General features: G+C 50.6%; 1 protein-coding gene across 1 annotated transcript in view; it reads right to left on the reverse strand.

Moving 5' to 3' along the window:
• COL22A1 (collagen, type XXII, alpha 1) overlaps nucleotides 1–14,343 on the reverse strand; it is a 253,420-nt gene that overhangs the window by 224,953 nt on the left and 14,124 nt on the right. The window contains exon 3 of the mRNA XM_012648005.1: nucleotides 34–108. Within this exon, the coding sequence (XP_012503459.1) occupies nucleotides 34–108 (75 nt within the window). The remainder of the gene's footprint in view (nucleotides 1–33; nucleotides 109–14,343) is intronic.

The following is a 14,343-nucleotide window of genomic DNA, read 5'->3' on the forward strand; positions in this document are numbered from 1 at the left end:
AAAATAGTACACCGAAGCAAGCTCCTCTCTTACCTGTGATTTCCTTGGTTTTTCCGTTGGTGTGCCTAAAGCGATCTCCTTCCACACGGACGCTGGGGCACAGCACGTCTGAGAAAAGCAAGAGGAGATAGAGACCGATAAGAAAATGTGACCCACGGACACCCTGTGACATATGACAGCAAACGGACCCTTCAAGGTGCCTTGAACAGATGCAGAAGCCACTGCAGCTCCACATCACATGTGTTTTCATTTTCTCATGTACTTTTAAGCATTGAATCTGCAAACACTGTGCTCTGTGCTGGGGGTGAAACATGAACACAGCTCTGTCCCTGTCTACAATGAACTCACGGCCTTGTGCATCAGAGGGAGCCAGATACAAAAATCAGTATTATCAACACTGTGTCATAAGTGATAGCAAGGTGTACCAGTTGCTGGGGGATTGAGGGCACCTAACCTGGCTAAGGAGGAGAAGGATGCTTTCCTGAAAAGTTTCCTCTTAAAGGACCTGTAGGATTTAGCCAGACAGACAAAAGACCAAAAGGTGCCACAGGCAGAGGGAATCTCATGCGTGAAGGCGTGCACACGCCTGTGAAAACGCCACGTCAGCGGGGTGGCAATGGAATGGGAACTGCATGCCGGGGACAGACCAGAAAGATGTCTCATATGTCACCTTCTGGAGCTTCAGGCACAATTCCAGAAGAATTCAAACCCCCAGGGAAGCAAAACTTCTCAGTTACACAGAAGCGTGATCTTAAAGTGTTCAGGGATCCTCACTTTTAAAAAGTCAGAAGGAAAATAAGCTCGTCCGGTTTCTCTAACGATCTCGGGGAGAGTACTAACTGAAGTGTAATGCGCCGAGTCGCCTTGGCCCCACTACCGACGAGCTCAGTGGCTTGGAGAGGTCTCTCCACCCCCACATCTCAGCGCAGGCATCTGTGGCACAGGAGACCTCAGCACACACACGTGTCACAGGGCTGCAGTGAGGACAGCGCGAGATGAAATCCACAGTAGCACTGGGGCTGGGGTAAGCGGGTACTGCTCTCTCTTAAACTTCCCACCTGAGGCAGCTCACTTCCTCCCTGAGACCCAGCCCTGCCCGCAAAGCACTTTGGTTATCACACATCATTATAATAGCACATTCTTAGGCCATCCCAGCACCCCATCAATCCCATGAGCTTGCATGTTTCAGTGCAGGGCCGGCGTGAGCCCCCTTATCATCAGCAGTGAGGGGAACACAAGAGATCTTTCCTGCCTTGGGAGGAGGTATTTTTAATGTTCATCCTAAATGGCACCAGCAGGTCTGACAAGCCCCATGGAGGGGGTTATTTTGGAAACAGCACCAAGCCGTCTGTCTAGGACTACATACAAGACAGGCTGCAGGCACGGCGCAATATTTAGACAGCTCCACCCAGGCCAGTGGCAGCTGTGGGGTGATGATCAATTGCTTTCATGTTGGCAGCCCACCAGAAAGACAGGCTGGGGACTGTGTGTCATTTTAATGAGTTTAAAATTTAAAATGAGTTGACTCAGAAGGTTCTATCTATCCTCGATTATGAGTAAATCTCTGGAGGTTGATGGCTGGAGCTCAGAGGAGGCTGCTACATTAAGTCACATCTCTGCAAATATCCCAAGGGGAGGACCACGAACTCATAAAAGACGGAGATTCTTCGAGAAAATGGTAGAACTTGCCCAAATTGCTTTAAGAAATCATTCCCAAAACAACCCACAAATTCCCTGTGGCACCATCACTAAGCCGCATATATTCAAGAAGTTCAAGAAGTAATTTATAGTTGACTTGGTTAAGTCAAGACAAATGGCTTCCAAAATTTCCCCTCCAGCCAGGCTTCCCAGGGATGTTGGGGCCCTCACTGTTCACCTGCTTGGCAGGGAGGTAGGATGAGCATGCAAAGCCTCTTTTAACCTGTAACTATAAGCCATTTTCCAATTCTTTTTGGCCAGGATAGCTCCACATCTTAGATAATGATCTGTTTATTTCTGCATTCATTTGTTTAAACTGAGATATTTACCAAGCTCCAGATATGTTGCAAGCTCTGAGCGACTTTTAGGTCTCAGAAATAGATAATAGATAAAGTCACAGTCCCTGCCTTCAGGGGGCTCCTGGGCTGACTGTAGGGGCAGCCTCCACACATGTCAGCACAATAAAGTGTCAGAGCGTTGTGACATCAGTGTGTCTCCTTGCTCCCCGGGGTTCCTCCTCCTCAATCTTAGAGACCCTGTGAGACTTCTGCAACCCTAGGGCCTTGTTCCCATTCACGCCAGCCTGAGTGAGAAGCCCTCCTCAGGGCCCCAGCGTCCAAGAGCTGAGGGCATCGTACTGAAGTCATTGACTGGTATGCCCATCTCCCCAGGGAGTGGGAACCTTCTGACTGGCTGGACCTCAGTTCAACTCCCCACAGCCACTGTCTTCCCAGCCCTGAGGCCACCACAGGCCTTCAGTTCATGTCAAACAGAAATGACTGCTGACACCTTATCTGAGAAGCAACCCTGGGCAGTGGCCTGGGGAGCCTTCCAGGCATGGGGTGCACCATGATTTTGATGAGCCAGCGAGACTCCATGGACTCCTGGGCTCCTGCCCTAGAGGCGTGGCAGACACTATTAGCTGTCAACCTAACATCCACTTCCTACTTCTTCCTTGTTAAAGAAATACCACCTCCAGAAAGGCAGAGTTTTCAGCACAAGAAGAAAATCTGTGGCTGGTTGGTATAAGCCAATGATGGTTATTCTGCTCCTCACCTTTCCTGAGTCACTTGCAGCTAGGGATGGACATGTGACCCTGATCTGGCTGAGGAAACAAGTAAAAAAAGTTTGCTATGGATGGGGGAAGAGGGAAACTTAAAAAGGTTTTGGTTTTCTTGATGTAAGAATAGATAGGTAGATGGGGTTGGCAACTTGACTTTCCCTTCCTCCTCCCCTGAATGTGGGACACGATGCCTGCGGGCCTGTGCAGGAGAATCGAGGGAACAGGGGCTCCAAAACCAGCAGCTCCAAAGCATAAGAGTTAAAAGGGTGAAAAGCATAAGAAAAACAACCTTCTATTTGTTTAAGCCACTGTAGTTGGGTTTTCCTTACTTACAGTTGAGTGCATTCCAAATCTGCACGCCTTTTCTTCCTGCAAGCAGTACTGACAAGACAAGGTAAAGACCTGGAAGGCAGATCCTCTTTCTGGCTGTCTGAAGACAATAAATGAGGGTGGCGAGAACTGGTGCAGTATTTTTCCTGGCAAAGGAAATACTGACAGACCCGGTTACCTTCTCTACCTGAATCAATATGGGATTTATCAGGTCATCCTTCAGCAGCAAGAAAGGAAGCAGTTCTGGAATTAAGGACAGGATGAGTTCTCAGCAATCAAAATTAATATTTAGTTTGTGCTTCGTTGATTTTCCTTTATCAAAGCATGAAAATACAAAAAAGAAAATGTCTGATTACAAAGACACTGCTCCCTTTGAGTTCATTTATTATCTACCCATTGACATTCATTTTCCTTCACACTTTAAACATGTAGAACATTCTAGACTTCTGGTAAGGAAAGAGGTATCTCTTCACACAGCATGGCTTCTATTTCACCAGAATCCTATTGACTAACCAGAGCTACCGCTTCAAGGGGAAACACCAGGAACTACTGCAGTCTTTCTGGAAAAACACTTCCATTTACTTGTCCTCATTACCAAATGGCAAAAGTGGCATGTGTGTTTGCCTGTTTTGGGAGGAGAAGGGTTTGCACAAGATGGTTTCTGATGTCTTCCTGCTTTGTGTTGATACACCCACAGTTCTGTCTGCAGAGCACAGCCATGCTGTCCCCTGGCTCTCAGCCAAGATTCATTCCAGTTGGGAAAAGAGGGTTCCTACAATTATAGAGCACCCTTGTGTGCCAGACATCTGGCTTTGAATTTAGCCCACAAAAACCATCCTAGAATATAGATTTTGTTCCTATCACTCAGTTGTAAAAACTGAAGCTAAGAGAAGAAACTCACCAGATAGGAGGAGTGTCTGTATTTGAATAAACACCTACTTGAATCTAGCATATAGGATGAGAGATGATGCCCCAGACTAGGAGACCAGCAGGACCAGTAGAAGCCAGGGAAGGATGCTGGGACAGCATCGCCGGGTACCAGACAGGGAGAAATCACTGCTCATCCATCACATCACTGTGGCAGCTGCTGCTGAGTGCAGCTGACCACAGACAAGATATACGACATCCAAGTGGGCAGGGGAAGAGGCGGAGGAGGGGAGCCATGAATCAAACACCCAGCAGGCACCCAGCCTGGTTCCTTTGCTGCTCCAAGGCCAGCCAGGGAATGGTCCACACATCCCCACTTTAGTGAAGCAGTAGACATCACATCAGGCAGAAGGTCCCCAGGGATAACATTAATGAGGATTATAATCCTAATGGCTCCCAGGGACTGAGTGCCCACGTGTCTAGGTACTATGCCCAGTGTGCTATGCTGATTGTCTCTGAGTCTCTTAAGAGCTCTGCTGGAGGGATGTGGTTATCTCCATGGCCAGCAGACACATGTAGGTGGCTTGCTGTGCATCAGACATTGTTTCAAGCATGTTGAATACATTAGCACATTTAATTGAATCCTGGCCACAGCTTTGCAGGGTAGGTACTATTATTTACAGATGTAGAAAGAAAGGCATAAAGAAGTTAGTCAATTGCCCAAGGCCACACAGTTAGCAAAGGCAAAGTCAGCATGATGGCTCCAGCATCCAGTCCTTGGCCACTGCATGATACAGCCTCTCTAAGGGCTGAGTCAACTGCCAAGGTCATTGGTCAATAGAGACTCAAGTCTGTCTCGAAAGCCTACACCAGCGGATGGCCAGCTTGCCACCTCCTGAGGAAGCCCATTCTGCCTTTGAACAGTCTAGATTTGTAGAAAGTTTTTTCCCACTCTGCACCTATAGGATTCATTTGCTTACATGACTCACTAGTTCCCAACCTCTGAGCTGAAGCTCACAGAGGTTAAGTAATCTACCCAACATCACACAGCTAACAAGTGGCAGAGGTAGGAACTGAGCCAAGGGAGTCAGACTTGGGCATTTGAGCACTCAACCACTCTCCACACAATCTCAGCATTGGAAAGCACCTTGGGTGTGACAAATATCAACCAGCCAATCACCGAATGGCTACACTGTGTCAGAGTCACACACATGCTACTCACGTGCTTTCATTTAATCCTCTCCATGATCCTACAGGGCAGCTACAATTATCTGTATTTTATAGGGGAACAAATAGCATTCCTAGTTTTTTACTTTTTATGGGATTATAATTGACCACATCTCAGGGCAAGGGAGTGGATTGTGTGAGAAGATGGAAATGAGACGACCAAGGGTCCAGACACTGGGCTCTTATGCACAGTTTCATCTCCACCACCTGTTCTGGAACTTCCTGGAGATTCCTGGCTTGCAGTTTTCCTCTAGGTCAAAGTGTATGATCTCCAGCTGCTTCCCAAGTAGCCCCAGATCCCCTGGCTTGCTGATCCGCATCTTCCAGCTCCTTTGGGTTGGAGAGAGGGTGTGGTCAGGTGCCAAGTATTTGTGGGAATGTGTATGTAGGTGTTTAGAGGAAGCCTGGTAAAACATTTGGTAGAGAAAATATTGCTAGCGAGAAAAATTCCCCTGGATCCGCTGACAACTGCAAACACTGGTTCCAGAGACCAGCGTCATCTCCCTCCTTCACCTCTTCGCCCGTCTCAGGAAAAGCCAGAGCAGTGGGAGGGGTGAGGAGCGGGGCTCTGGCATAGCTGGGCCCTTCCTTCAGGGAGCTGGGGACTCTTGGTTGGGAACTAGCGAGTCAGAAGAAATAGTGACAAGGGAGGCCCTACCAGGGCCATCTCCTGTCCCAGCCAAGCAGGAGCTGCACGTTGTCCTGAAGAGAAGCTGCAACAGGGCCAGGTCCCGAGGCTGATGGGAGGAAGCTTTGGAGTCAGACTGACCTCACCTCTGCCACACCAGTTGCCCCTTCTGTGTCTGTTTCCAAACCCCAAAATAGGGGTGAGAGCTGGCATTTTTTTGCCACCCAGGATTATCCTAAAGATCAAGTGGGATCATGGATGGGAAGTTCTTGGCAAGATGTCTGCCACACAGTAAGTGCAGTAAGTGCCCATGCATTCATTCATTCATTCATTCGGCCAACACGTTTGCCAAGTTCCTGGCATATATGGCCCGGTATGCGGAACAAGTACAAACACGTGAACACACAGGCCAGGTGGCTCCTTCCTTCCTGGTGCCCATGTGCTGGTGGAGGAGGCAGAGAGCAACACGGAGCTACACAGAGGCCAACACAGAGAAGCAACTGGCCATCCATGTGACCCACGCTATGGGCCTCGGGAGTGGGGGGCACTGATGGACCCTGGTCCAGGAAGGCCTCTGAGGTGAGTGACATCTGAGCTGTGAGCGAAAAAGGGGAACTGGCCAGCCGTGGAAAGAGCAGTGCCAAGCCCTGAGGCGGGAGGGGAGAGAGGAGAGAGACTGGAGAGTGCCATGCCGTAGAGAGCCTCATGGCCCAGGGCCCCGTTTGGAGTTCAGAGCAATGAGGAGACCCCGCTGCCCAGGTGTGCGAGAGTGGATGCGACCAAGGCCAGAGAGCACCAGGGGCTGGCCATGGCAGCTACTGTCTGAGGAGGGCTGTGAGCGGCCACCCCTCAACCCTGATTTCCAACCTCCCTGTCCTGGGGGTCCATCCTGGGGAATGGCCCGTGGACTGAGCACCAGCAGGTGTCACCAGAGACTATGAGGACCTTTCCCTAGGACAGCACAGCAGGAGATGGGAGCACAGGGGGACCCAGGGGGCAGCAGAGCCCTTGGCAGCCCTTGGTGTGTGAGATAGCAGACCTGCTGGAACCAAACCTCCCTTCACTCCACGTTTAATGGATGCCTAATGAACGCCTACTAGGCACCTGGCCCTCAACCAGATTGGGCATCAAATAATGGGCAAAATGACAGCTCTCTGTCCTCAGGGAACCGCCGTCCAGTGGAATAGATGGACATCGATTGCGTGAGGCCTTGAGGTGTCCCAGACATGTGTGATGCTAGCAGGGGACACGCTGAGGCAGGGGGGATGAGAGGGTGGGGCAGCAGGTGGCCAGAGAGAGGAGGTGTCTACTGTGATGGGGAGTTGAGGGTGCAGACAGGAAGGAAGAGAGTGACCCGCAGGAGGTCTGGGCCAGGGCCTGGTGGGGAGGAGCACAGACACACCGTGGGGAACGGTCAGTACAGGGAGGAGCAGCAGTGAGACGAGGTGGGGTTCAGAGCTGGTGGGGTTGACAGGCTGTGGCAAGGTGTGTCCCTCTGCTGCTGGCGGGGGACTGGCTGTGCCAGGGCAGGGGGGAGACAGAGACCACCCAGAGGACCACTACAGGGATCCTGGGGAAAGGGACAAGGGTGGTGGTGGTGGGCGGAGGAGAGACTAGGCAGGCTTTGGTGGCAGATCAGACATGGAGTGTCTGGGACAGAGAACACTTTACCCTGCACCACTGGAAGACTGGAGCCAGTTCTAGACGTTTTACATTTGACATGTCAGATGGATATTCAGCAAGCATCCAGAGCTACACGCCTGGGCTTCAGGTTTCAAGAAACAGGTCCTGGCTGGGAATTTCAATGTGTAAGTTGTTGGCACATGGATGGTGTTTAAAGCACTGGAAGTGGGTGAGATGGTTCAGAGATAGAGAGGAGAGAGAAGAGGTCTGCAAACTCTGCCCCAGGACCTCTAATGTTGACATGTGGGGAGGTGAAGAGTGACCGACCAAGGAGCCTGAGAAGGGGAGGCCAGTGAGGAAGGAGGGAACCAGGGGACGCAGGTCTGGAGGTCATGGACGGGGAGCATTTTAAGCAGCAGGGAGCAGCCCACAGAACCACATCCTGAGCAAATGCCAAACAAGAAGGGGGCAGCATTCACTGTGGGGTTTGTCTCCCTACAGTTTGGTGCCCTGAGTGGTGGGGTGAAGGCCCCATTGGAGCAGGTTCAGGGAAAACGGCAGAACGGCAAAGGGAGATGGCAGAGACAGCAATTACGTCAACACCAGATACTTCGTCCCCTGGCCTCTAGTTTGAAGGAGGGTCTGAACTGTCCATCCCCGTGTCCTCTAATAAAGATTGACAAGGCAGCTCTTTGGGGAAACTACAAGAAAACATACCTGCACACCTGCTCCCAAATGCCTCCACAACAGGTCTCTTTTCTTTACAAGAGTCTCTCTCTTTAATGATTTAGAAATTATTTTCAACAAGAACATTAGAGAGGTAATAATTACTCTATGTCCACATTGTGAGTGCCCTGAGAGACTGTGTAGACTGACTGTTACCTGGTTCATCTTGAAACCAATGAGCTCATGATTCCAAGGAGCTCAACAGTGTTGAACCGTATCTTCAAATATTTTGGTTAAAGGTGGTGGTAGTTCCACAAGGAAAAGAAAAAGAAAAGGAAGGTCAGTTACCTAATGCCTCAGTATATCCAGCACATTCACATAGTATTGCCTCCAGCAGCTCTTCTGATTTTCTCAGAAGACAGAGGCTCACAAGATTAAGTGACTGTCCCGAGGTAACAGAATTCATAATCGAGACGAGAATTCCAGCCCAAGTTTGTCTGGCTCCTAGATCTCCTGTCTTTGCATGGCAGCACACCGCTATGCAGACAGCCGAGCTGGAAAGGCCAATGGGGAGACCAGTACTGAATGATTCATCTGCTGAGCAAAGGTTGTGGGGACCCCTAAGACTCCCTTCAATGGTCATCGTTTGAGACAGTCACATGGCAGATGGGGGTGGGGATAAGGTCCTAGGGTGTGTGATCACAGGCCAGTAGTGGGCAGCAAAAGACATAATGCACCATCTGGACCTTGGGGCACTCATGCTCTGCTGGGAAGTTATAATCATTAGGCTGACGCCCTCACTAAGGAGTGGAGAACCGAGGACACGAACCTGCATGTCCTGAGTGACTACCCTCCGCTGGGCCATGACTGCTGCCTGGATGCTGGGGAGGCCACAGGGAGCAGAACAGAGTCCCTGCCCTCCTGAAGTTCACATGCCAGTGGATTTTATTTAATTCTCCCAACAACCTCCCTGGGGGATTTTGTCATTCTCAGTTTACACATAAACTGGGGCTCGAAGAGGTTGAATGGCCTGCCTCTGGTTTCTCCTCCAGGAAGTGGCAAAGGCAGGATTCAAACTCAGGTCTATCCAAACTGCAGGGGCTGAGGCCCTTCCCACTGCACATCCCCTTTGGCCCGAAGAGCACACCTGCTTGGGTCTCTGCTCACTGTCATGACTGCAAGTGTGACAATAAGAAGTGGCACCTTTGAAGCTCTCAGGGAACCGCAATCTCTCACACTTAGTCTGTCCTTATTCTGGGATAAGCAGAGATCGTCTGCCCAAGCCTAGGCCTCCAAGACCCCATCATATTCTGCTGCCTTGCCCTTCTCCAAAGGAGGCTTGGTAGAGGTGGTGGTGATTGTGATGATGGTGGTGGTGGTGGTGGTGGTGGTGGTGGTGGTAGTAATGGTGATAGTGGTGATGGTGGTGATGATGATGATGATGCAGGTGGTGGTGATGGTGGGGGGGAATAGATCTACTCAGATGACTGGCAGTCAAGAGATTGACTCTGCTATCAACTTGATGTATGATCTTGGACGGACTCTAGCTGTCTTCGGAGGCTCAGTTCCCTTATTTGTAAAATAAGAAAGTACCTAGCTCCCAGGGTTTTGATAAGGACTATATGAAAGCAAATAAAAAATTCCCAATATGGTGATATGGTGCCCGGCACACAGAAGCTGATGTTCACATAGTACTGCTTATGTGACGATCACCTTTTGATACACTTTGCATATATCAACTCATTTAATCACGTTTAATCCTCCAACAGCCCCATGAGGTGGGGATTATTATTACTATTGTTTGCTTCACTGGAATAAATGAGGGAACTAAAGAACAGGGAGGTATAACTCCTTGTCCAAGGTCACAGAGCTGGTGGGTGGCAGAGCTGGCATTTGACCCCAAGCAGTGGCAATGTGGCTCCTGAGCCCTGTGTGCTCTAATTGCCACCACAGTTAGAGAATGTGGGCTGGGTGGGGCCGTCTGGGTTTCTCCTACTGCTACATCTTCTCCTGGGTTCTGTGCAGCAGACCCCCATCCACTGGTGTACCATGGCTCCCAAACAACCCTTCCTTCTACTCCCAACTCCTGTCCAGTGGCTCTCTAAATCTCCCCAAGAATAAGGAGCTTCCCACCTTCTGAGTAGGCCATCCCATCAAATCCTCTTAGAGAGTTGTGCCGGACGGGATTTTACAAATCAGCCCAATTTGACCCATTGGGGCTCCATGAGCAACACCAGCCCATTTCCCAGAGGAGCCTCCACCCCCATGCCCAGGCAGAGCAGCCTCAACACCTTTACCTGCCCCCAACGACAGTCTTGGATCTGTCCCCAAGCCACCCACTGGTGAGAGTATGGGGCAGTGGGTACCTTAGATCCCTGCTTAGGCCTCCACTCCCGTGGAGCAGGTGGCCCTTGGGAGTTGTGCACAGCCCAGGAAGGCAGAGTTTTGGATTCTTTTTTGACAGAGACTTTAAACAAAGCAGGCACTATCAAAGGGGCTCCAAGCTGGAAAATGGGGCTGGGAGTGCGGGACATGCAGAGGAGGAGGCTTTGCCTAGAGCCTCCGGGTCAGGCCTGCTCATGACAGCTCCAGAGGTTACTATGAATAGGTGACCAAACAAGGAGGACACGGCAGTTGTGCAGACTTCAGCTGTGCCTGACACCCGTGGCTCCCTAGAGCACAGCGAAACGTGGCCACATTGCTGCATTTGTCTGCGAGCATTCCGAGAGGGCTCCTCTGTGTCTCTGTGTGCGTGCGTGTCTGCAGTGTTCACTGCGGGACACAAGTAGGCATGTGTGCCTCCCCCTGTGTGCATTTGTGTGACAATACATGCAAATGTATTTGGGCATTTCTACAGCAGGGGTCCTGGTCTTGGAAGACAGTAACAGAGAGAGAGAAAGAGAGAGAGAGAGAGAGAGAGAGAGAGAGAGAGAAAGAGAGAGAGAGAGAGAGAGGAGCTTTTGTGTGGGTGGCATGTGGGATGCACTCCCAGGATGGCCCAGGGGGTCCCTCCCTGCCAGAGCCTTCTAGGGCACGCTGCCAGTGACACATTCCCGACAGAGCAGAGGGCCAGGCATTTGAGCCCAGGCCCACAGGCCTAGTGCTGGGAGGCGGGGCCATGCTTGGGAGGCCTGCTCCCCTGCCCATGGCTAAGCCCTGGGCAGCTGGCTGTGGGTCTGCCTGCACGTGGCCATCCCCTCGCCCCTACCCCACACCTGGCCCCCTTTCTTTGGTGGGAGGTCTGAGACATCCTCTCTGTCCCCTGGATCTCTCTGCCTCCTGCATAGTCTCCACATCCTTTCCCTCCTTCTCACCCAGGCTGCCCCTTGACCTCTGCCCACGCCTGCCCCCACCTTTCTCCACTGACCTGGTGCTCACCTCTGGCTCGCTGCCTCCTCTCCCAGGGGCACTTGGCCAAGATTCACTGCAATGCCCAAACCCAGAGCTCCCCACAGCTCTGCCCCCTGGGGTCAGCTCATGGGAGAAGCTTCCAAGGACAGGCGTGATGGCTGGGCAGTGCCAAGCAGGACTGCAGTGTGGCCCTCCTGCCCTCCCTGGAGCCCCCGACATGCCCACGCCATCCCCTGCCCTAACCAGACATGGCCTCCCCCTACATCCACTGCCACCTGCGGTCTGTGCGGCAGTCTCCCCATTTTACAGAGGAGGCACCTGAGGCTCGGAGAGGGGAGCAGTCAATCCGGGGCACAGAGAAGCTCTGCCATCCCATCCTGAAGGCCTGGCAGGTGCAGATGAACAGGGAGGAAAGGTTGACAGTGAGTGAGCTGTGAGGGTCAAGGGAGGAGGGCACTTCTTTCTGAAATGAACATTGTGACACACAGAATCAGACTTCAGGATCAGGAGAAAGTCTGAGTGACCCTGCAGTCCAGTCCTCTTGTTTCACAGACACGGAATCTGATGTCAGTAAAGAGGAACCACCTTGCGGTGAGGCCCCCCAGAGCCAGGCCGGCCCGGCCCCTACCGCAGGTCTGACCCCCAACCCCCTCACCAACTCCTTCCCAGAAAGCCAAGCCCAGGGATGCCGCCAGCTGCGGGACACAGACTCAGGAGCTTCTCTAGGTTCAATGGGGCTTTGCAGGGACACTGTCCTGGGAATACCACACGTGGCTTCTCATCCCCACAAAGCTTTGCCTCTGTCTTTGATCAGACCTTTGATCCTAGTTCACGGCTTTGGGTCAGTGTGAATGGACATCTCTTTAGGCTTTTTCCTCTCTGTCTCTGTTCCCTTTGCCTGGGTGTGACTCTCCTTGGGCCACCATGTCTTTCCATGTCATTTTAAGGAGTCCAAGGATTCTGGATTCAAACCTGCCTCCTAGGCTGTTATGTGGGTCTATTTGTCAACTTAGGAGAACAGAACATATTTTCTAAGATGCTTTTTAAACTTGATCTGTGAGTTATAAATAGCAATGCACATAGCATGAGGGCCTCCTGTGTTTTCTTGCCCCAGGCTACTCGCGGTTAGGGCAGACCAGAGTGTGGAGCGAGTCTGCCCCAGCTCTCCCAGCCCAAATGCGCAGGGGCAGTGGACAGAGGTGCTCAGCTCCGCACTCGGCCTCACATCCCACCAGCTCAGCCCTTCTCAGCTTGGGAGTGTCTCACTCTCAACCCAATCTGAGCACAAGGCAGGAAGACGTCTTTGTGCTCCCTGGATTTGGGGGTCTGAGACAGAAGATGTCTGCAGCAGAAAACGCCCACACCAGCAGGTGCTGGGGGTGCCACAACTCGCCTCTCAGGAGGCCCTGAGCACCCTCCCTCCAGACTCCCTCAAGGCAGCACCAACAAGCACCTCTAATCACCTTCCACCCCTTTGGCCTTTCACGTTCACATCTGTTGTTAGATTGATGTAAATAAGAACCTTTTATAAATAAACAAGCAGACCTCCTGTCTGTGTGTCTGAAACCACATCAAGCAAAAATGACTGGTCTGATATCCAGAAAATCAGAGTAGGTATTACACTCAAAATACACATGCAGATTTTTAGCAAAGTTATTTTTTTCTGCGCAAATGCAAGGAGACTGTTCCAGGGTGAGGGGCAGAGGGAAGTGGTCTTTATTGTCTTGAATATCCCTTTCTAGGATTGGTAGTGTCTGTGTGTGTGTGTGTGCGCGCGCACTCATGTATATGTGCCTCTGAATACGTGTAAATAAGAGGACATCTACAGGGTGTGTATGTGAGCACATGTGTCTGTGTGAGAGTATGTTTGTGTGTCTGTGTGTCCATATGACTATGCGTGTGTGTTTGTGCATGTGTTTGTGTGGGGGTAAATTCAAAGAAACCAGAGTCATTGTAAACAAAAGGACAAGACAAGACACATATTTCACAGCAAAACAAGTCACCTAAAATATACAGTTTTGACACTTGTTTTCCCTCAGTCTTCCAGTAAGTGTGAGGTTGTATCAGAAACATCACAATTAATCAACCACATTTCCTGGAAAGGCCTGAGACATTGTGTAACCCCACGTCACCACTCGCTCTCTCACAAGTGTAAGACAAGTTCAGCTAGGACAGGGTTAGCTGCAGGACATCAGAGATGCTCGGAAATGCATAATTTCTCCATGAATTTAATTATATAGGTGTATATTTCTAAAGAGACATAGGTATATATATATATCGTCTGTGTCTATGTATACATACTTTTTGCAACTATCAATTTAGTTGTGGCCACTATAGCTTATCCCTTTATCAACTAAAAACTAAAACCACCATGTGACATGCACAGTCAGACCTCCAGGACCTGGGAAGCTTGGGCATGACACGAGGCCCCCGTGAAACATATCCGAACGCACCCCAGGAGTGGTGACTCCAGATTCTCGGTCATCACATCAGAACACATCATCAGGAGCCAGCAGACTTCTGCAAAGCGCCAGAGAATAAAGACTAGCCTTTGGGCCATGCGGTCTGTGTTGCAACTACTCAACTTGCCGCTCCAGTGTGAAAGCAGCACTGTAGACAATATGTAAATTCCATTAAAACTTGATTTACAAAAATTGGTGCCTGCCTGGATCTGGCCAGCAAGCTGTCGTTTGTGGTCAACACATTAGATCACAGAAGTTCTTCCTTCCTGAATGGATCAGTTCCCTGTAGAGAACTCAAGACAGATGAACTTCTAGACGCTGCTTGAATCCCTTCCTGGGATAAGAAGCTCAGATCTGATCATGTTTTTGTCAACTCTCCACATTGATTTTTAGCATGTTATTTTTTATATAGACTTGTCATGAAAATA

The sequence above is a fragment of the Propithecus coquereli genome, unplaced genomic scaffold, assembly GCF_000956105.1.
Source record: "Propithecus coquereli isolate 6110/MARCELLA unplaced genomic scaffold, Pcoq_1.0 Scaffold28, whole genome shotgun sequence".
NCBI classification, from domain to species: Eukaryota; Metazoa; Chordata; class Mammalia; order Primates; family Indriidae; genus Propithecus; species Propithecus coquereli.